Genomic DNA, 23,392 nt, shown 5'->3' with positions numbered 1-23,392 from the left:
CTATGGTGGTTGGGCCTGCATTTAGGAAAATGATAGCTATCACGTCATATTCAAGACATGAATGCGTTTTTCTAGGGTAAATATCCTGTTTATGAATTCAGTGACGATACCTACAATACAGGACTAGAATTACAAGTTATGTTATATTTAGAGCAGCAGGATGAAAGAATACAGATAAATTCATCCTATGTAGAAGTAATATTGCATCACTTTTGACTTAAATAGCGTTAATGGCACTCTAGAAATTATTAGTAATGCTGTTTCACTGGTCAGTGTCTGATAATTAATTTCAACAATAGTATATTTGATCATGTCTTGTTGTAGTTGATTAATGTTTCTATACATTGAAGATCTCTTGAAAGGAACTTGTTGGGTTGTCTGCATTTGCTGGATTTCCCCCCCACTAAAAGAATAAAATAAGTATTCAACCAACTATTTTCTCACCAAATTTACAGCTGGGTATTTCCAAAGAACCTATAAGCTTTAACATAAACGTTCTATCATGTTTTCAGGTGGTCGATTGTTTTCCAAAACAATGGTTTACTCAACTGAAAGGAGAGAAGACTATTCCTCAATTAGAAAATTTCTGCCGGTACTTAGTGCATTTGGCTGGAGTAGTTTACAGAGGTTGCATTGGCTGTTCAGATATAGAGAAAAGAAGTGCAAGGTAAGACATTTTTAAAATCCTAGCTGAATGTTCTTTATACAACTTGTATATTAATAAAGGGTTCTCAGATGACTTTTACAAAATATATATAAAGATAGCCAGCTTGATCACTACTATGCTGTCAGTTCATGCAATTAGTAGGGACGATCGCCTTTTGCATTCTCCTCGTCTCTTATGCAAGACTCCAGATGTGTCCCCTACAGGAGTGTTTGGCATGTCCATGGAACCAGGCCCAAGATCAGCTGACATATCTGGTGTTGGTAGACGACTGCACCCATCGCCCTCTGTGGTGGTGGAACACTCAAAACCTTTCCAAAGGGCAGTTGTTCCTCGACCCGGTCCCACAGGCAGTGCTAACAGACGCATCGCTCACCAGCGAGGGAGCTCATCTTCAAACCCATACCATTCAGGTAATCTGGACACCCCCCCCCCCCCCCCCCCCCAACAAAAACAATTCCACATCAACTAGCCGGAATTATTAGCAATTTTCCTAGCGTTGAAATAGTTTCAACTACACCTCCTAGGAAAAACTGTCCTGGTCCGTACAGACAACATGGCTGCCATGTATTACATACAGAAGCAAGGGTGGGACACACACTGCAGCTTTCACACCTAGCTCAAAGCATATGGAGATGGGCCGTTCTGCAAAAGATAAATCTTCTTGCTGAACACCTACCAGGTGTACACAATCAGATCGAAGATATGCTCAGCCGTCAAACACAACAGATCTACGAATGGGAACTTCAACCTCAAGTTCTTTATCCATTCTTTCATATGTGGGGTCACACAGAAATAGATCTATTCGCCACACATCAAAACGCAAAATGCCCAAACTTCGTGTCTAGGTATCCACACCCATTGTCCAAAGGCAATGCGCTAAGGATGAACTGGTCAGGCAAATTGGTTTACGCTTTTCCGCCTTTCCCACCCATTCTGTTAGTGGTTCGGAAACTCAAACAGCATTCCCTCAGTGATCCTCATTGCTCCAACATGGGCAAGACAGCCGTGGTTCACAACCCTATTGGAACTATTAGCAGTTACTCATCAAAACTATGCCTCTCACCCAGGTTTCTCACTCAGAACCATGGAGAGATAAGGCATCCAGATCCCAATCAACTCAACCTTGCGATCTGGCACCTGAGATCTTAGTGTATGGCTACCTTAACCTCCTGCCAGACTGTATGAACGTTATTAAAGAGGCTATGCAGCAAAATGGAAACGATGTGTCATTTATTGTACACACAACAAAATAAACCCACTAGATCCTTCCATTCAGAACATCATCTGTTAACTCTTGCATCTACAACTATGTAACCTAGCATATACATCTATTAGGCTACATTTAGCTGCCATAGCAGCCGATCTACAAATCAGACAACACTTGTCTTTGTTTCGAGTTCCTGCTATCAAAGCTTTTATGGAAGGACTTAAAATAATAATTCCACCAAGAGTTCCACACTCTCCAGTGAGGAACCTAAACGTGGTCCTTACCAGACTCATGGGCCCCCTTTTGAGCCTCTCCACAGATGCGAACTACAGTACCTCACATGGAAAGTGGCCTTTTTAATTGCTATAACATCTCTCAGAAGAGTTAGTGAACTCCAAGCATTAACCATAAGAATAACCATTTTTACAAATCCATCATAACAAAGTGGTTGCCCCAGTATTGGAACTTTCATAGATTCCCATGCTTTGTATCATTCCCGGTCGTCGGACTGGGAGTCTCGGTAATAAAAAAAATATCATAGTAGTAGGTACAAAAGAGAAAGAAAGGCCTAGGCCTCATTCCCTTTTGTAACATATCAGCCTCTTTTTGTAAAAGAGACCAAACTCTAGGCGTCAGCCAATCAGAAGAGCCTCACCCTTAGAACCTTCCTGAAGGAACCTCAGAGCCTCAGATTTTCTACCGCACGTTGTGCTAGGGAGTCTCCATTGAGCTCTGCTCTATTTCTACTCTTTTAAACCCATTTCTACAGCTATTTCTTCAGGATTTTCTTCAGTTTTTCTTCAGAACACTCTTCTTTTTCAAAATGTCTGAGGTTGAGAAGAAAAAAGCCCTTTTCAAGCCCTGTTCCACCTGTGGGAAGAAAAGGCTGTTTGTGGAAGACAAACACAAGGATTGCATCTACTGCCTGTATCCAGATCACAGGGCAGAGGAATGTAAGATTTGTCGCACTCTCTCCACCAAGACCTTGAGAGATCGTGCTGGAAGGCTACTTACATGGTTGCAGAGGCAGAAGGAAAGGAAACATGGAGTTTCCAGTGATGAGGAGGAATCTGCGTCTTGTGCTTCCTCTAAAAGGTCAGTGAAAAGGGGTAGAGGTTCCCCATCTTCCTCTGTTGGGCGCCCCTCTAAGGCTTCAAAGAAGACCCCCAGGGAGTCTGATGGCCGGGGTTCAGGAGGTTCCCCCCACCGCAGTGGGTCGGGCAAGGCAGAACTGGTTTCGCCTCCTAAGGGTGAGAAGACAGACCCAGCCTTCAAAAGACCCTCTTCACACTCTTCAGAGAGGAGTTCCAAGTCCTCTACGACGAAGACTTCGTCGACGGTGGCTCCGTCGACGACAAAAATGAAAACCAAGATCCAATTGGGCTCGTCGACGGGAACGTCGACGACGAAGGCTTCGTCGTCGGTTAAGAAGACCTCGACGACGGCGGCGTCGACGGGAAGTATGCCGACGACATCGTCGGCGAAGACATCGTCGACGAAGAAACCATCGTCGTCGACGACAGTGTCGACGACGGCAGTACCGACGACGACGTCGTCGACGATTTCGACGACGGTCATGTCGTCGACGAGTGCTTCGACGACAACAATTTCTACATCGACGGCGGGCTCGTCGTCGGTGGCGTCGACGACGACATCTACTATTCCTATCTCGTCGACGAGGATTTCACCAGCGTCGACGGCCCAACCAGCGATATTGGCTGCAGAGAGGAGGGTAACAATCTCTCTCACAAGGATCACGCCTGAAATGACGTCCCCAAGGAGGGTGACCTCATTACCCCCAACGACGTTGCTAGACCAGGACTACTCTGAGGGAGACGGTCAGGATAGCTTTGAGTATGCAAATAGCCCATCTCAGCTTCTCATTAAAAGTCAAGACACGGACTCAGAGGGGGCATATGAACAAGGTGGAGGTGACTACCCACAAACAGACCACTTAATGGACTGTGAATCACAAGGCATGGTTTCAGTACCGACGTCCTTCCTGCATGACCTGCACAAGATTTTTCAAGACTATAAGTCCAAGGCCGAGCGTCCAGCGCCGAGGAGGTCTACTCCGTCAACACCAGTGAAGGACCACTCTTCAAGTGTCCCTCAGGCACACCCAGTGCAGACTCCTCCTCGACCACAGCGGCCAGTGCCCCAGACTGCGTCTGGAACAGCGGAGGATCCGGATGAGGATCATGATAATGATACGGATGCGTCATCCGGTGATAATCAGGACTCTGATCAGGAAGGGGATGAATACAATGACTACATCATCCCGGATCCAGCGTCGCCCCACCAGGACCTAGGTGACTCTCCTCCTGTTGACATTGGCAGTTTTCACCAACTGATGGAACGTGCAGCCGGCCGATTTAAGTTGGTATTGCCTGCGGAAACCACAGACTGTTTCTTGTATGATTTTAAAGACACTCTCCGCAAGACTACGAGGTCCATTCCGATTGTGGAACATCTATGGAAGGAGGGTTTGAAATCCATGAAAAACCCAGCGACGGTGGTCCCTGTGCTACCGCGCCTTGATAAAAAGTATAAAGCGCCGGATGATGCACCGGCTGCCCTGACAGGTCATCCCAAACCGGACTCTGTCATCTCCCAAGCGGCGCAAAGGAAGTCACGGAACCCTTCTGCTCCCTTGACAGCACCTCCTGACAAGGATGGACGACGGATGGATAACACAGGCAAGAGATTTTCATCCATTGCTAGCCTTCTGGTTCGCGCCGCCAATGCTTTGGCAATATTGGGGCGATATGATCGCCAGTTATGGTGCGATATAGCTCCTTACTTGGATCAGCTTCCACCGGAAAGCGGGCTGGAAGCCAAGAAAACCTTGCAAGAAGGTGAAGCGGTCTCCATGGAGATAATAGATTGTGCCATGGACATTGCCACAACGTCCTTTAGGGCTTTGGCAGGAGCAGCAGTACTAAGACGCCAAGGGTGGCTAAAAGCGACTTGGTTTCGGCCAGAAATCCAAACCAAGGTTCTTGATCTACCTTTTGATGGCGAGGCACTCTTCGGCAAATTGATCGACGAAACGCTGCAAGACATCAAGAAGGACACGGAAACAGCTAGATCGCTGGGAACACTCCAGTACCGCAAAACTCCTTTTAGGGGCACAAGAGGCAGAGGTGGCACCTATAGAGGCGCATACCAGCAACAGCGCTACTCTTCCAACAGCTCTGGGTACCAGCCGAATCGCCAGTCATACCAACAAAGACAGGGCCAGTCCTCTGGTTATTCACGGCCTTACAACAAAGGCAAACAAACTGCCCGTGGACGAGACTCGTCCAAACGCCAATAGCGGCCTGCTGGCTCTGCCTACTGCTCCCTCCTCCGAGAGATCATCAGTTGGAGGCAGGGTGTCAAAATTCCTTCTGAACTGGTCCCAAATTACATCGGACCGTTGGGTGCTCAATATCATCAGACGGGGACATACTTTGGAGTTTACGGAAGTCCCTCCACCCAGACCCCCATCAGCCATCCCTTCCAAACATCTGCATCTCCTGCGACAAGAGGTACAACAAATGCTCCGCAAAGGAGCGATAGAGCCGGTCCCCTCCAATCAACAGGGCCACGGTTTCTATTCCAGGTTCTTCCTGGTGAGGAAAACGCAGGAGAAGTGGCGTCCCATCCTGGACCTCAGGGAGCTAAATGCCTATCTCATCTCCTTATCCTTCAGGATGGTATCCCTACAGGACGTTTTGAAAATGGTCAACCCGGGGGATTATATGGCCACACTCGATCTGGAGGATGCGTACTTCCATATCCCGATTCACCCAGCGCACAGAAGGTTCCTACGCTTCACAGTAGCCAAGAGCCATTTTCAGTTCAGAGTCTTGCCGTTCGGCCTTCGCTCTGCTCCAAGGATTTTTACGAAGGTGCTGGCACCTGTAGCAGCATTTCTGCGCAAACACCACTTCCAGGTCTTCCCTTACCTGGACGATTGGTTACTAAAGGCCCCGACCAGAGCATTAGCGCAGGACGCGGTGCAGGCTTGCACCACTCTGTTCCAAAATCTGGGTCTCACCTTGAACATGGAGAAATCCACGCTGCTGCCGTCACGGACAGCGCGGTTCTTGGGAGCGCTGTTGGATTCGCGGCTCTCAAAGGCATTTCCTACTCGAGAAAGGGTACAGAAACTGCAAAGATTAGCAGGAAGCCTTCAAAGAAAAAAGTGTCTTTCTGTACGCAGCTACAAGTCGCTGTTGGGGGTGATGTCATCTTGTATACCCCTGATCCCGCACTGCAGGCTACGGATGCGCCCCCTGCAGGAGCAACTGGACCTCCAGTGGCAGCAAGTGCAGGGATCGTTCGACGACAAAGTATTGGTCACTCGAGAGATGAAGGAGGCAGTGCTTTGGTGGTCGAATCCACAGAACTTATGCCAAGGTCTATCCTTCGCAAGCGTTCCATCACCTCACATACTGACGACGGATGCGTCATTGGAGGGATGGGGAGCAGTGATGCAGGACCTGCAAGTCAGCGGCCATTGGTCTCCAAGCGACCAAAAGCTACACATCAACCTGTTGGAGCTGAGAGCGATCAGGCTAGCCCTTCAAGCCTTTCTTCCGCGTCTCCAGGGTTCACAGGTGCTAGTCAGGACGGACAACACCACGGCTATGCATTATGTGAACAAGGAAGGAGGGACGAGGTCACTCCCCTTGTCGCGAGAGGCTCAACAGATTCTGGAATGGACTATTCTTCACGGAATTTCTCTAAAGGCAGAGCACTTACCAGGAGTGCTCAACGAGGGCGCAGACAGGCTGAGCAGGCTCGCCTCAGTCAGTCACGAGTGGGAGCTGAAACAACAAGTGATAGATCTACTCTTTCAAAAATGGGGCACACCAGAGGTGGACCTTTTTGCCACGCCGGCCAACAAAAAGTGCCTAGCCTACGCCAGCAGGTTCCATCACCAAGGCTCATTGGGCAATGCCCTGTCGATAGCCTGGACGGGGAGGTTTCTCTATGCATTTCCACCGATTCCCCTGCTTCCTCGTCTCCTCAGGGAGATGAGGACGGAACCATGCAAGCTCATTCTTATAGCCCCGGCATGGCCAAGACAATTCTGGTACACCGAGCTCCATCTGCTATCGCTAGTACCTCCGATAAAGCTGCAGGACGTTCCGGATCTCCTTGCAATGTCCGAAGGACAAGTTTGGCATCCAGACCCGAGATCGTTGCACCTGACTGCATGGCTCCTGACCAGCGAGAATACATGAATGTTCCTCTTTCCAATGAGGTCAAAGACATCCTCTCTCAGGCAAGGGCTCCGTCCACAAACAAACATACAGACTAAAGTGGAAAAGGTTCTGTATCTGGTGCAAGAAGGAAAAGATTAATCCTTTCACGTCAAAACCTAATCAGCTCCTACCTTACCTACTCTCGCTAGCTAAGTCTAATCTGTCCCATTCTACTATCAAGGTTCATTTAGCGGCAATTTCGAGATTCAGAAGATCTGATTCTGGTCCTTCGTTGTGGTCTGCAAGAATTGTCAAACAATTCCTCAAAGGCCTGTTCAGGGTCTATCCGCCAGTGCGATCTCCTCCTCCAGCATGGCATCTGAACTTAGTCCTGGCTCAACTAATGAAGGGACCTTTTGAGCCGATTCACCGCTCAGACTTAAAATTCTTATCATGGAAGTTAGCTTTGCTCTTGGCCCTCACATCAGCGAGGCGAGTGGGGGAGTTGCAAGCCTTAACTATCCAAGAACCGTTTTTGCAGTTCAAAAAGAACACTACCATCTTAAGGACGAACCCAAGGTTCATTCCCAAGGTCCCCACTGACTTTCACCTAAATGAGCCGGTCATTCTAAAGACATTTTTTCCGAACCCAGTCACTCCAGCAGAAAAGACATTGCATACTCTGGATTTGCAACGCTGTCTGAAGTTCTACATGGACCGCACCAAAGACTTTAGAAAATCTTCACAATTGTTCATTGCTTTCGGCGGTCCAAACAAAGGTCTCCCTCTGTCTAAACAGGGGATCTCGAGATGGATTTCAAGTGCCATTCTGCATTGCCACAAGTTAGCAGGAAAACCTCTAGTGGGCAAGATCCGTGCTCACTCGACGAGATCAGTGGCTTCTTCTACGGCCCTCTTTGCGGGGGTACATATCAAGGACATCTGCAGAGCTGCTACCTGGAGCAGCGTGCACACGTTCACTAAGCATTATTGCTTAGAGTCATTGCAGCAGGATGATGCGGCTGTGGGCCAGGCTGTCCTGAGAAACCTCTTCAAGTGATGGGTGAGCTTTCCTTTCTATCCCACCTTCCATGGGTGACACATTTTGTAATTTTCTGGCTAATGTTATGATATACTGCTTTACAAAATGTGTTTATGATGCTTACTGCTTGCTATTCTGATACAAAGCATGGGAATCTATGAAAGTTCCAATACTGGGGCAAGAAAACAAGTTACTTACCTGTAACTTTGGTTCCCCAGTATTGGTAACTTTCATAGATTCCCATGCGCCCACCCACCTCCCCGGGGAAAGCTCAGCCTTCAGCAACTATGGTGTCTAGCACACTACGGCTACGAAAATCTGAGGCTCTGAGGTTCCTTCAGGAAGGTTCTAAGGGTGAGGCTCTTCTGATTGGCTGACGCCTAGAGTTTGGTCTCTTTTACAAAAAGAGGCTGATATGTTACAAAAGGGAATGAGGCCTAGGCCTTTCTTTCTCTTTTGTACCTACTACTATGATATTTTTTTTATTACCGAGACTCCCAGTCCGACGACGGGGAATGATACAAAGCATGGGAATCTATGAAAGTTACCAATACTGGGGAACCAAAGTTACAGGTAAGTAACTTGTTTTCTTCTTAGGACTAACCCAACATTGCTACCCAAAGTAGTATCTGCCTTCCATCTAAACCAGTCTGTTGAACTTCCTGTATTCTTCCCTCAACCAGACTCGGTGGCAGAATGAGCTCTACACACCTTAGATGTTAAAAGAGCAATACTCTACTACATTGAAAGAACAAAATCCTTTATGAAAACCAAACAACTCTTTGTGGATTTCTCCCCACCTCATAAAGGTAATCCCATATCCAAAGCAGGGATTGTGGATTGTTAAATGCATACACATATGCTACATCAAAGCTAAACACACATTAACCATTCCCCCTAGAGCTCATTCTACACACAAACTAGGGGCTTCTATGGCATTCTTGGTCTGACATATGCCCCTAGATGACATATGCAAAGCAGCAACTTGGGCAACACCACACACCTTCACAAAACACTATTGTGTTAGACGTGCAGGCAAAACAACAAGCTAGTGTGTGCCAGGCTGTATTAAAGACACTGTTTCAAACTACTGCAACAGGTACAGGTAGCCACCGCTAAGGAGGTAACTACTGTATAGTCTATGCAAAAGTATACAATCTGCGGCTCATATGCCTCGAACAGAAAATGCTACTTACCAGTATGCATCCGTTCTTGGCATGTAGGGCTGCAGATTTGCATACGCCCACCCGCCTCCCCAGATACCTCTATCTGTTCCAGTATTATCTTAATTAGATACATTACACATGGACATCTTTCTACTTCTTACTACTCCATCGTAACCCTGTGTGGCAAAAACAATCTGGGGATGGAGTTGAGGCCCCTGCACACTGCACACTGTCGACCTAAGGAGGAGTCACCTGCCTCTTGACTACAAAGACTTCTTCCAAGACAAAAACAAGGTGCAAACATCCGAGCCCAACACCAGATGGCGATCTACGCAAAAGTATACAAATCTGCAGCTCTACATGCCAAGAACAGATGCATACTGGTAAGTAGCATTTTCCTTTTGAAGTAGACTGAAGGCAGTGTCAGTGGAACTTACACTCATGCCATCCGTGAAGCCACAATGCCCAAATGTGTAATCACCGTTTTCAAATTCTATTTTCCACCATTGGAATTGAGTATTGTAGGTAATTTTCGAGAAGCGATTTTGGGTTGGTAAGAACTATCCTATTTTTATGTAACTGAAACAAAGGTTCTTCTAATGTTAATGCCTGTAGCTCACCAACTCTCCTCAGTGATGTGATAGCAATGAGGAACTCAACTTTCCATGAGAGGAACTGGAAAGGGCACTCCTCTTCCAGGGGATCCTCATCAATAGTCATAAGCACTGAATATTCCCGCCCATATGCGGGGACCTGGGGATAATAAAAATTATACATAAAAAACATATATACATACACAATTTTTTCAGTGCAGCCCCTATCTAGGAGGCTAAACAATGCAATCATGAAATTAATACTTTTGCAAACACATAATGAATAAATGAACCACAGGAGGGCAAGTATCACTTGAACTCTTTTTAATGAGTACAACACATTAAAACTGTAAAAAGAGCAGGCACCGTTAGCCTACAGGCTGCCTTGTAAGCCAATAGCATAGAATGTAAAAAACAATTGTACAAAAACTGGCACTGTGCCTTTAAGGCAGCCATGACCCCTAGCTTCCCATCATGCCTCAGGGGTGACAGTTAGGTCAGTTGTTCTTTCTGGCTCCTTCAGTCAGGACCCTGGATTTCACAGCTCTGTCCTTTTTGACTTTTTTGTCAAAATTATTTAAACTTTTTAAGGCTTTCTACCTTTCCACTCGACATATTTTGTCTCCGTCAACGATACCACGAAGGCGTTCGACATTGAGACAGATCTCCGTTGACGTCGAGACAGCGACGTTCTCCGTCGAGACAAGGGACTCCATCGGTGTCCAAACTCGGACGTTTGACGTTGAAACACAAATCTGCTACGAGCTCACGCTCAGTGAGCTTTTCTACATCACCATCACAGAGGGCAGAATCTCACCGCACGGTATCGAGACGTTCTTACTCTTCCTCAAGATCACTGGTGGTCATTTCGACGTCACATAGCCAGTCGTCTTCACCTGTACGACCCCGTCCAGCTGAGGATCCTGCAAGAACAGAGAAGCAGAAATCTCCATCTGCACATCGCTCACATTCACATGAGGCTCCTGTGCGGGATGAGAGATGAAAATCTCCATCAGTACATCTCCCAGATGGTTGTTGCCTCTGCATAACTTGCAGAAAGCGGACGCTGCACAATCGAGAGCTGTTAAGGATAATTCCAGCCCTTTGCACAGGTCTCCTCTAACCCGTCTCGTGCAAGCAGCGGATCTCTCTCCTACTACACCATCGAGGGGTAGAGATCACAATCATACACCTCCTTGCTCTTCAAGAAGATCCAGATCTCGAGAACAAAGGAGAATATACAGGTCTCCAACAAGTTCACCCTCTTCCACCCATTCCTCAAAGAGTGACTACTCCCCGACTCTGACAAACAGCCCACCGTCGAGAATCTCTCCGGTGGACGACGTCGTTACTTTTCATGATGTTCTATCCAGAGGGGCAAACAAATTAAATATCGCTAGGCCTGCTCAGCAAAGCTCGTCCTCAGCTAAATTCGAGACTTTGCATCAGAGATCAGCAGCCAAACCATTGCTACCTCTGGTCCCGGGTCTGCTTCAGCCTGTAATGGACATTTTTCTGACACCAGCGACTCAAGGCCGCGCCAGCGAGAATCGTGAAGAAATACCGTCTTCCTGAAAAAGATCCTTTATTTCTCAGATCTGGTCCTCCACCAGATTCTGTTATAGCCGCGGCTAAGAAAACGCACGCAGTAGCCTCCTCCTCTACAGTTCCACTGGATAAGGAGAGCAGAACACAGGATGCATGAGGGAGAAAGGTCTGTGGCACGTCAGCCTCCATGATGAAGGTCTCCAGTGCTTCGGCCCTGTTGGGGCGCTATGACAGATCTTTGTGGGACTCCCTTCAGAGGTTCACAAGAATCTGCGAAGGGAAGACCGCAGATATTTTGAGGAAATTGTGCAGGAAGACAGCTTGGTGGCAAACCAAGTGATAAGTGCTGCAGCTGATGGAGCAACACTGTCTGCGCTCTCCTATGCACATGGAATCAACACTAGGAAATCATCCTGGCTCCATCTTACTGCACTAAAACCGGAGGCGCAAGTCCCAGATTCTCAATCCCGCTTTTACAGGCTCATCCTTGTTTGGCACCCACACTAATGAGATGTCGAAGATGAAGTCAGAACTCGATACCCTGAAGGCAGTTGGACTTGAGAAGAAGAAAGAGTTCTGGCGCTGTTACAGGTGTTACGATCGGTGGCATTTCCGTCGGAGGGTTCAAACCCCTTATTGGGAGAGGCAACAGCAGGGTCAATGGAAGTCCCATTACCTGGCTCGTCGTACCACCAGAGGAAGAGGAACTCCTCGTCAGTCGACTACCTCAGCAAAAACACCAACTAAACAATGAGTGTCTGCTTCCTCCATCACGGTTTTCCACTCCAGTAGGGGGAAGTATTGCCAATAATCTAAAGGAGTGGCAAAGTATTACAAGAGACCAATGGGTATTAACTACGCTGCAGAATGGGTACTCTCTACGTTTTCGACATCTGCCTCCCTCGATCCCACCAGCGAAAACATGCCACCAGATAAAAATCCTGCCGCAGGAAGTATCTATCATTCTAAGAAAGTCCGCCATCGAGAAGGTTCCTACAGCGCAACGAGGTCGAGTATACTCAAGATACTTCCTAGTGAAGAAGAAGGGTCGAAAGTCAGAATACAGGCCTATTCTATACCTTCGGACACTCAACAAGTCCATCAGAAAAGAAAAGTTTTATATATATCCACATCTACAGCACGGAGATTGGATGTGTTCGCTGGACCTGCAAGATGCATACTTTCATGTCCCAATCAATCCTTATCACAGGAAGTTCCTGTGTTTTCTAGTGGTGTCCTCCCATTATCAGTTCAAGGTGCTGCCCTTCAGGTTGAAATAAGCTCCCCGATTGTTCACGAAGTGCATGGCAATAGTGGCAGCCGCTCTACGACGCAGGGGCATCTTTGTGTATCCCTAGCTCGACGACTGGCTCATGAAAGGACCCTCTTCACCCCCTCCCATCTCCCCCTCCCCCTCTCATCTCCCCCTCCCATCTCCCCCTCCCCCTTGCACAGAGTGCGAGGAACCGTTTTCAACAATGTCTAGACCTTTGCCAGCAGCTGGGTCTCCACGTAAACTTCGAAAAATCGACTCAGCAGCACACGCAAAGAATTCACTATCTGGGGGCAACAATAGACTCCACACTAGGAAAAGTGTTTCCTTCGGAGGAGAGACTGTTATCGATCACACTGAAGGGCAAGCAGATCCTACGCAACAACTTGCCTTCGGTCCGTCAGGTTGCATCTCTTCTAGGACCAATGGCATCCTCCATCTTTCTGGTATCCAATGCCAGGTTGAGAATGTGTCCCTTACAACAGGATCTGGAGAACAAGTGGGATCAAAGAACGGCTCGGTGGGAATACAGGATACAACTGTCGCACGCAGCTAGAGCATCATTACCATGCTGGATGAGACAGGAGAATCTTCTGGTAGCGGTTCCATTCCATCAGGCTCCTTCCTCCCAATCAGTGATCACGGATGCCTCCCTCCAGGGTTGGGGCGTTCACATGGGGTCCCTCCAGAGTCCAGGTCGATGGTCAACAAAAGAGCAGTTGTACCACATCAACATGCTGGAGTTGAGGGCTGTGCGTCTGGATCTCAATGCTTTCCTCCCTTCGATTCAGACCAATTCAATTCTAGTAGAGACTGACAATACCGCCACCATGTACTACCTGAACAAACCGGGAGGAACTCGATCAAGGACTCTATCGCTGGAAGCTCAGGCCATCTGGCATTGGCGAGAAATCTATCGATTACAGCAATACACGTACTGGGAGAGAAGAATTCACACACACACTCTCTCAGTCAGCACTTCGACGACCAGCAGGACTGGGTTCTAAATGACGAAGTTGTCTGGCATTTTCCAAGAATGAGGTCGTCCAGGCATCGATCTGTTCGCGGACGACACAAAAAATGCAATGACTTCGATTCAAGGTACTACTGACCAGGCTCGAAGTGGAATGCCCTTTTGATCAGCTGGTCAGGGGCATTTGTGTACACCTTCCTACCTCTTCCACTCATCACGAAAGTGGTGACCAAACTCTGACACTCAGACATGAGAATGATTCCGATTGCTCCGGACTGGCCTAGGCAATGGTGGTACCCGGACCTTCTGCACCTGTCAGAATGCCCACACAGGAGACTGCCATGCAGACCGGACTTGCTGTCCAAGATGAACGAGCGCATTCATCACCCCAGCCTTCCCTCACTGAACTTGGCAGCATGGCTCCTGAGGTCCTCCAGTATGGTCATTTAGACCTTCCTCACGACTGCATGACCATCTTGAAAGAAGCTAGGCACTCCTATGCTTGTAAATGGAAACGTTTTTTCTTATGGTGTGTACAAAATAATTGTTATCCCACCAAAGGGCAGGGTGAAGTGATTTTACCATATCTGCTTCATTTAGCCAAGGCAGGCCTCCGATTCACTTCCATTAAGGTGCACCTTGCTGCCATTACGGCATACAGGCATTCTCCGTCTCAACCGTCCTTTTTTCAGCTACAGGTAGTGAAGGGTTTTTTACAAGGTCTAAAGAAGGTCAACCCTCCTGTTTGGCATCCTTCTCCTCCCTGGGAGTTGAACTTGGTTCTATCTAAATTGATGGGTCCCCCATTTGAGCCTATCCACAAAGCAACCCTGCAACACCTTATGTGGAAGGTAGCTTTCCTAGTGGCGATTACCTCAGCTCGCAGGGCGAGCGAGATACAAGCGCTCTGCTAAAGAGCCATACACGGTGTTTCATCTAAATAGTTGTTTTAAGAACCCACCCCTCCTTCCTTCCGAAGGTGGTGTCTGATTTCCATTTCACTACCGACCTTTTTTCCTAATCCCTCTACTCCAGCTGAGAGGCCACTCCAATCGTTAGACTTGAAGAGGGTTTTAAAGTTCGATTTGGACAGGTCCAAATCGGTAAGAAAATCTAATCAACTATTCATTAATTATGGTTCGATCAGAACAGGTTTTCCAGCCTCCAAGCGTTCACTCCAGATGGATAGTTTCATGTATCAAATTGGCTTACCAGTTAGCACAGAAGCCTCTTGGGGCTACACCCAAGACTCATTCCACTAGAGGAAAAGCGGCTACAACTGCTTTCTTCGATAATGTGCCGATTTCTGAGATCTGTAAAGCAGCTACTTGGAGATCTGTACATACAATTACAAGACACTATTGTCTTGATTCAGATACCAGAGCAGACACCCAAGTAGGCCAAGCCTCCTTGAGATATTTGTTCAAACACTGATAATTATGGTTGTCTGTTGGGTTATCCCATCTCATTTGCCCGCAGGTGGAAGATGGGCTTGCTATTCTATTCAGTGCTTTTGACGAGGAGCCCCTGGAAGAGAAGGATAAGTTACTTACCTGTAATCCTAGTTCTCTTCTAGAAGTATACTCATCAGTCCTAAGCAACCCACCCTCCTCCCCAGGCAAATGAGACTGTTTTTTCTTGTTTGGTTAAGCTTTATCTTTGTGTCCTAATCTTTGGGCTCTGCAAATAACTGACCTGTCACCCTGAGGCATGTTGGGAAGCTAGGGGTCATGGCTGCCTTAAAGGCACGGTGTCCGTTTTAGTACAATTGCTTTCATTTTCTATGCTATTGGCTTACAATGCAGTCTGTAGGCTAACCATGCCTGCTCTTTTTGCAGTTTTCATGAGTTGTACTCATTAAAAAGAGCTCAAGTGATACTTGCCCCCCTGTGGTTCATATTTTCATTATGTGTTTGCACAAATATTTATTTTATGATAGAATTGTTTAGCCTCCTATATAGGGTCTGCATTGTTATGAGAAAAAATGATATATAGCTATATATATGTTTTTCATATATAATTTTTATTATTCCGGGGACCCTGCACATGAGCGGGAATATGGGGGTGTGGGGGTAGGCAGGATGTTTCTACCCTGCCACCTTTTTATTTAATTTTTTACATGTTTTGTGGAACTCTGTTTAACCGAGTCCCATATGGCTGCCAACGCTTCCTGGTTGAAGTGTTGGCAGCCAATCAAATTTCAGTAGGGTTTCATTCAGAATTTGGGCTCCCAGAAATCTATATTTTTTTTTACTTGAACATCTCTTAAACTACTGTATGGATTTACACCAAATCTCAAAAGCACACTTTTCTGGACCAACATCTAGCTTTCTACCAAATTTGGTGTAATTCCGTTCAGCGGTTAAGGTTGTAGTCATGTTCAAAAAATGAAAAATCTCCATAGATATAACATGGGGGAAACTCGTTTTATGACCCCCCTTTTTTCTTGGGCCCCACTCTGCTGATCACCACAAAAATTTCAACACTGCAGTTGGGACTTTTTGAAGATTTTGTGAAGATTCGTCAAGTGCCACCAAAGGGATTGGCAGAACAAAAAACGCTGTACCTGTGGAAACTTTGGTCCCAGCTATACACACAACCACTTATGTTGGATGAAGATCTTTCGTTCACTTTCATATGAAAAAGGATCTAAACTTGTATAGGACTACTTCATTTAAAACTTTATAGGGGTTTGAGTAGATAAGGCAAGGCAGCACTGGATTATGTGGGAATCCATGAGGTACTTTATCCATAAAACACCTAAAGCCAACATATTTGGTATATTGATAAAACTAATATTAGTATCTAAATCAATCAATCAAGCATTTGTATAGCGCGCTACTCACCCGGGGGGGGGGGGGGGAGGGGTCGGCTACTGCTCGAACAGCCAGGTCTTGAGTTGCTTCCTGAAGGAGAGGTGGTCTTGGGTCAGGCGGAGGTGGATGGTGAGGGAGTTCCAAGTCTTGGCGGCCAGGTAGGAGAAGGATCTTCCTCCCGTTATGGCTCTTCGGATGCGAGGAACGACGGCGAGGGCGTGGTTGGTCGAACGTAGCTGGCGGGTGGGAGCGTAGAAAGTTGAGGTATCTGGGGCCTTGGTTGTGGAGAGCTTTGTGTGCGTGGGTGCGGAGTCTGAACGTGATTCTCTTGCTGGCGGGGAGCCAGTGCAGGTCTCTCAGGTGTCCGGCGATGTGGCTGTGTCGGGGGATGTCCAGGATGAGTCGTGCTGAGGCGTTCTGGATGTGCTGGAGTCTTTTCTGAAGTTTGGCTGTGGTTCCGGCGTAGAGGTAGTTGCCGTAGTCCAGTCGGCTGGTGACGAGGGCCTGGGTGACCGTCTCGGTGGGGATCCACCGGAAGATCTTGCGCAGCATGCGTAGGGTGTTGAAGCATGACGAGGAGACGGCGTTGACTTGTCTGGTCATCGAGAGGGAGGAGTCCAGGATGAAGCCCAGGTTGCGTGCGTGGTCCGTTGGTTTGGGTGCGCTGCCTAGGGCAGGGGGCCACCAGGAGACGTCCCAGGCAGAGGGTGATGATCCCAGGATGAGGACTTCCGTCTTGCCTGAGTTCAGTTTCAGGCGGCTGTTCCTCATCCACTCGGCTACGTCCTTCATCCCTTCATGTAGGTTGGTTCTGGCGTTTGTGGTGAGGGAGAGGATCAGCTGGGTGTCGTCGGCATAGGAGGTGATGTTGAGGTTGTGTTGGCGTGCGATTGCTGCGAGGGGGCTCATGTAGACGTTGAAGAGGGTGGGGCTGAGTGATGATCCTTGTGGTACCCCGCAGATGACTTCGGTGGCCTCGGATCTGAACGGGGGAGGCGGACTTTCTGGGTTCTTCCAGCGAGGAAGGAGATGATCCACTCCAGTGCCTTCTCCTGGATGCCGACGTTGTTCAAGCGCTGCACTAGGGTGCGGTGGCAGACCGTGTCCAACGCTGCGGAGAGGTCCAGGAGGATGAGGGCCGCTGTTTCCCCGTTGTCGAGCAGGGCTCGGATGTCGTCGGTGGCTGCGATGAGGGCGGTCTAGGTGCTGTGGTTGGCCCGGAAGCCGGACTGTGAGTGGTCGAGGGATCCATTCGTCTCGAGGAAGGCGGCTAGCTGTCTGTTGACGGTCTTCTCAATGACTTTGGCAGGAAATGGAAGGAGCGAGATGGGAAGGTAGATTTTGAGGTCGGTGGGGTCCACTGATGGTTTCTTCAGTAGGGCGCTGAGTTCGGCGTGCTTCCAGCTCTCTGGGAAGGTGGCTGTGTCGAAGGAGGTGTCGATGATGTCCCGGAGGTGGGGTGCGATGGCGGAGTCGGCCTTGTTGAAGACGTGGTGAGGGCAGGGGTCGGTTGGTGATCCCGAGTGGATGGAGTTCATTGTGCGGATGGTGTCTTCGGTGTTGACCGGGGTCCAGGCTTGGATGGTGGTGCTGGGGGGCGTTGGTGCGGTCGTAGGGTGCGTCGGCTGTGTGCTGAAACTGTTGTGTATGTCTGCGATCTTGCTGTGGAAGAACGAGGCGAGCGAGTTGCAGAGGTCTTGCGAGGGAATGATGTCGTTGTTTCCGGGTTGGGGTTCGAGAGCTCTTTTACGATGTTGAAGAGTTCCTTGCTGTTGTGGGCGTTGTTGTCCAGTCGTTCCTTGAATGCGGTTTTCTTGGTGGTGTGGATCAGCTGGTGGTGTTTCCAGGTGGCGTGCTTGAGGGTGGTCATGTTGTCTGTAGTCGGGTCTCTGCGCCAGGCTTTCTCGAGGGCCCGGTAGTTCTTCTTGGAGCTCTTGAGTTCATCGGTGAACCAGGATGCTTTCTTGTTGCCGGGTCTGGCGGGGTGGGGGTTTCAGTGGGGCGAGGTCGTCTGCGCAGTTGGGGATCCACCTTGTGAGGTTGTTGGCGGCCTGGTTGGGGTTTGTTGAGATGACGGGAGGGTTCTGGCGATGTGGTGAGTTGGTCGGTGGTGATCTTGTTCCAGCTTCTGCGGGGAGCCTGTTGCGGGTGGTTGTGAGTGGTGGTCCTACTGAAGCTGAAGTGGACGCAGCTGTGGTCCGTCCAATGGAGTCCGGTGGAGTGGCTGAAGGAAATGTGCTTGCTGGAGGAGAAGACGGGGTCAAGCGTGTGGCCGGCGTAGTGGGTGGGGGTGTTCACCAGTTGCTTGAGTCCGAGGTTGTTGAGGTTGTCCAGCAGTGTGGTGGTGTTGGTGTCGTTGTTGTTCTCCAGGTGGAAGTTGAAGTCCCCTAGGAGGATGTAGTCGGCGGAGGGGAGGGCGTGCGGGCTGATGAAGTCTGCGATGTCTTCGCTGAATTGTGCGCGTGGTCCCGGTGGCCTGTAGATGAGGGTACCTCTGAGGGTTGTCTTGGGGTCGGTGTGTATCTGGAAGTGGAGGTTTTCGGCGGCGGTGAGGGTGTCGTCGGAGTTGGTGGTGATGCGGATGGTGTTCTTGTGGACGATGGCGATGCCTCCTCCGGTCTGGTTGACGCGGTCCCTCCTGGTGATCTTGTACCCGGCCGGGATGGCGATGTCGGGGGCTGAGGAGGCGTTCATCCAGGTTTCCGTGAGGAAGGCGATATCTGGTGAAGTTGTGTCGAGGAGGTTCCAGAGTTCCACGGCGTGTCTGTGGGCGGAGCGGGTGTTGAGCAGGATGCACTTCAAGTGGTTCTTGCTGGTGCTCGGCTTGGCGGGTGCGGTGCAGGTTCGGAGGCAGGAGAACTTGCAGGATTGGCATGTGATGGGTCCGTGGGTGCGTTTCGGGGTGGCTCGGTAGCAGGCAGGATTCCGGCCGGCGTTGCATTCCTTGAGGGTGGCGGCATCGTAGGTCCGTCTGGTGGTCTTGCAATGGCGGGGGCCAGGGGTCCTGGTGCTGGGCGTGGGCCAGGCGTGGACGGGCGCAGACGGGCGCAGACGGGCTTGCCTTCGGCGCACAATCGGCGCGCGCGCTGCGCGTACGTGCTGTCTCCATTTAAGGCAAAGGGGGAGGGAGGGGCAGCTGGGAGGCGGCACAGAAGAAAAGGGGGTGGAGCCGCGATGTACGGCGGCGGGGAGCCGGGAGTCACAGGGAGCAGGGGCTACAGTATAATCACAAAGGGTACCGGGGCTACAATAACAATCACGAAGCTACACGGAGCGTAAGCAGGGGCAAAACAGGCAGCAAGTGGGGAGAATCACAGGCACAGCACTTCTAGAAAAAGCGGCAACGATCAGCAGCGAGCGAGGGAGGGGGCACACAGACACGGCTGGGGGGCCGTGCGGCGCGGGGGTGTCCTGAGAACAGGACAAATAGTCATAACAATTAATATTTAAAATACATTTGGTATCTGACACTTTCAAAATGTGAAACCTTAATCATGTCTTTATACTTGCTTTCTTTTATACTGAGTGTTCTCCTAATCTCTTGCCTTTTTTTTGTATTTAGGGATCAAATAAAACAAATCGTAAAACTTCTGGCAACTGTCCATGCTTTGAACCACGCAGTAGCTCTTGCAGCTGATTACAATATAAAGGAGTTAAAAACATTGATTGAATTAAAATAACCCCAGCATACTGATCAGCGTCCTCTAAAAATGTGTCCATATCCAAAATTCAATGCATTTATTGTACATATGTAAAGTTTTGTTACACTGTAAAATAATATTGTCTGTTTTAATGGGGAGTCTTCTTGTCCTTAAATAAATGCAGTTTAGTTGCTTATTTTATCAGAACATGTATGAGGTTTGTCTTCTAGAAATTAAGGATTCCTTCTAGACTGCCTCATTAATTTGTTTACAAATTTGTATATATTTACAAAACACATTTGTACTTAATGTATATAAACAAACATGTATATAAATGTACATAGTTTTTGGCTGAAAACTGTATTTATGTATGTGTGTATTCACTTGCACACATACGTGTTTGGCTGCTTAATGAAAAACGTTCCTCCTGGTTTTTAAGGGGGTTTGAAGTGGGAATCGGCTGGGAAATGGTGTGCCTCCGCCAGCATTTGGAAATATTTTATTACTGATTATATAATTTAATGTTTGAAAGTGTAAACTATAAAATGTTTCCAAAAGAAATGAAAATAAACCATGGCACTGTTTCCATAAAACCTCTTTCTGTCCCTCAGTTTGTAAAGTGTTCTAAATATAGTTCCCTGTATTCACTGTTTCATCTTTGCTCAAATTGTATATACAAAATGAACCCAAAAGGTGGGATTGACCTTTATATGCATTCTTTTTTATTTATTTATTTATTTTTTTTTACATCCCCTGGGTCGGCACCTATTTGTCCCCCATTTTGAGGGACAAAGAAAAGAACAAACTCCTGATGGCGCTCGCAGGGAGTTCGCCAGTGCTCGATACTTTCTGGGTGCTGTAAAACTCTTGAATGACATGGCCCAATACTCCTTTCTAGCCTGCCTCAATAATATGCATGTGACGCCACTAGTGATGTCGCTCATCATATGGATGGACCTATAAGGGATTACCCTGGCTTCTATCTAGCTATGCCCACTAACTTGATCCAATTTTTCTGTTAAGGAGGAAGGCAGGTCGGCGAGGAGGCAGGAGCGCCCCAGTTTCTTACCTCCCCACCTACCGAGAGAAGTGACTCTGGATTCACTTGTTGGAAGGGAATGGGATTGTTCTTAGTCCCTTCCCTATTTCCTTGTTATTTAACACGCTCCTTCAGTTCCAGATGACATCCTGAGAGGCTCCTTCCTCAGAATATACTTCTGAGAGAAGGAGCTGTGCGTCTGTGCCCCAGCAATGAGCCAGATCCTGCTTGGATTTTTGCCTTAAAGTAAGAAAAAATCAAAACCGTGTCTGGCTTATTTCTGGATCACAGACAGAGTACTGGGTCCCAGCAAGGAATCTGTTTTGTTTTTTCTTAGACCAAGGAAAAATCCAAACATGATCGACTTACTTGATGCTTCACAGACTCATTCGATTGTGTCAGAAAAGAACAAGACATGGTTTGGATTTTTTCTTAGGTTAAGAAAAAATCGTAACACAGATGTGCCCAAGCGTATAATCACTTATGCTTTGTGTTTTTTTATTACTTTAAGAAAATATCTAGGCAACTTCTGGCTCGTTGCTGGGGAACAGATTCACAGTGTTGTACCCCAGCAGAGAGCCAGACTCTAATTGGATTTGTTTAATAGGCTAAGCCAAAATCCAAACAGTAGCTATCTTCTTCCTAAGGCACAGAACTGTCTTTGCCACAACAGGGAGCCAGCTGTGGTTGGAGTTTTTGTAGGCTAAGAAAAATCCAAACAGTGCCTTGATCCTTGTCAGGACATAGAAGTGCAGCAGAAACCAGAGCAATGGGTCACATTGGTTTCAGCTGTAAATTGTTGCACTGAAAGCAGATCATTAAAGATAATACACCACCGGTGAACAACACTTACAACGCAACTTTTACATCGCAGAGCCTTTACAACGCAAACATTACAACGCATTGCTCTGGGGGGCGCTCTACGATAGGGAATAGGTTAATTTACTATCCAATAACCTTCCCTAGTGTCCACGGGGACTGGAGTTGGAATAGTAAATTAAACTATTCACTATCCAGCGCCCCAAAGCACTATGCGTTGTGATGGACTGCGTTTTAATACTTGCGTTGTAAAGGCATGCGATGTAAAAGCATGCGTTGTAATGTCATGCATCCACACCACCATGTCTGATAGACTGTTCCTAAACCAGAAATGCATAGTTTGTAGTTTAAAATGCCCACGATACCCAGAACCAGCACTCAAGCTTTCGTTTATGTTTTTCCATGGTGTACCAAAGTACGGATTCAACCTAGATTGGTAGGATCTGCAGTACATATGGTCATATGAAAAGGACGGTGGGAAAGGGGGTGATGCAGAACAAGTCCTTCCAGTTCTGCTGAATTATAATGCAAATGACTGTGGTAAACTCAACCTGCCTCTTGATCTAAAGGCCTGCAAGGCGTCAAGATGAAAAGACAATTTGGTACAAGACGAAATGTCACTGGATGCAGTGACCGTGCCCAGATGTACGCTAGAAATGTGGCTCACAGGGAAGAAATCCTCCAGATTGGCACCAGGACAGGCGCCGAACCATCCTAGAACCATCTTTTTGGGATGTTGTTTTGTGAAGGAGGCAGTTTGGTGCACATGCTGCACTGAAGGCTAATACACCCGGAGCACCCCCAAATCACCACCTACACCAGAGGACTGGCTCCGTGGTTTGGCATCAAACACCTAAATTCCAAGGGCCAAGCACCACTCACAAGGTAGTTCGGCATCGAGCCCTGAACCTTAGGCAAAGAGGCTCTGGAGATGCCTCCATGCCAAGCGTTACCTTCTCTTTCCAAAAGGCCTCAAGCCGCAGAGACACCAGTCAGGCCTCAAGGCAGCGAGCTTGCTCCGAAATTGACACTTAGGTCTGCATGTAAAAAGCCGTCAACTCCAGGCTTGCTTGTACCCATAAGATATACCCTACTGTGATCCCAGATGTTTGCTCCGAAATTGACACTTAGGTCTGCATGTAAAAAGCCGTCAACTCCAGGCTTGCTTGTACCCATAAGATATACCCTACTGTGATCCCAGATGTGAAACAGAGGAGGCTAAATGTATGCAGTTCCAAAAAGATCTCACTTGCCCTGTAGCAACACAGCAGTCAGACCGCATTCCCTTAAAGAAGAGGAGGCATTTTCTAAGTAAAAGATCCCATACCTAAAAGGCCCAAATTACTGGGGCAACTACAGGGTCTCCCCCACCACAGCCTTGACCATCACGTCCCAGCTCAAGGCCATACC

The 23,392-nt window shown here is 48.1% G+C and overlaps 1 protein-coding gene across 2 annotated transcripts in view; it reads left to right on the top strand.

Moving 5' to 3' along the window:
• PAXBP1 (PAX3 and PAX7 binding protein 1) overlaps positions 1-20,717 on the top strand; it is a 275,887-nt gene extending 255,170 nt beyond the window's left edge. For both annotated transcript variants that reach the window (XM_078658411.1, XM_078658410.1), the window contains exons 17-18: positions 513-667; positions 20,046-20,717. In XM_078658411.1, the coding sequence (XP_078514537.1) occupies positions 513-667; positions 20,046-20,163 (273 nt within the window). In that variant the 3' untranslated portion in view covers positions 20,164-20,717. The remainder of the gene's footprint in view (positions 1-512; positions 668-20,045) is intronic.
• Positions 20,718-23,392: the final 2,675 nt, after the last annotated feature.

This window comes from Lissotriton helveticus, chromosome 8 (assembly GCF_964261635.1).
Source record: "Lissotriton helveticus chromosome 8, aLisHel1.1, whole genome shotgun sequence".
Classification (NCBI taxonomy): Eukaryota; Metazoa; Chordata; class Amphibia; order Caudata; family Salamandridae; genus Lissotriton; species Lissotriton helveticus.
The sequence above is the reverse complement of the archived record's forward strand: the minus strand, read 5'-3'. Positions and strand labels throughout refer to the sequence as shown.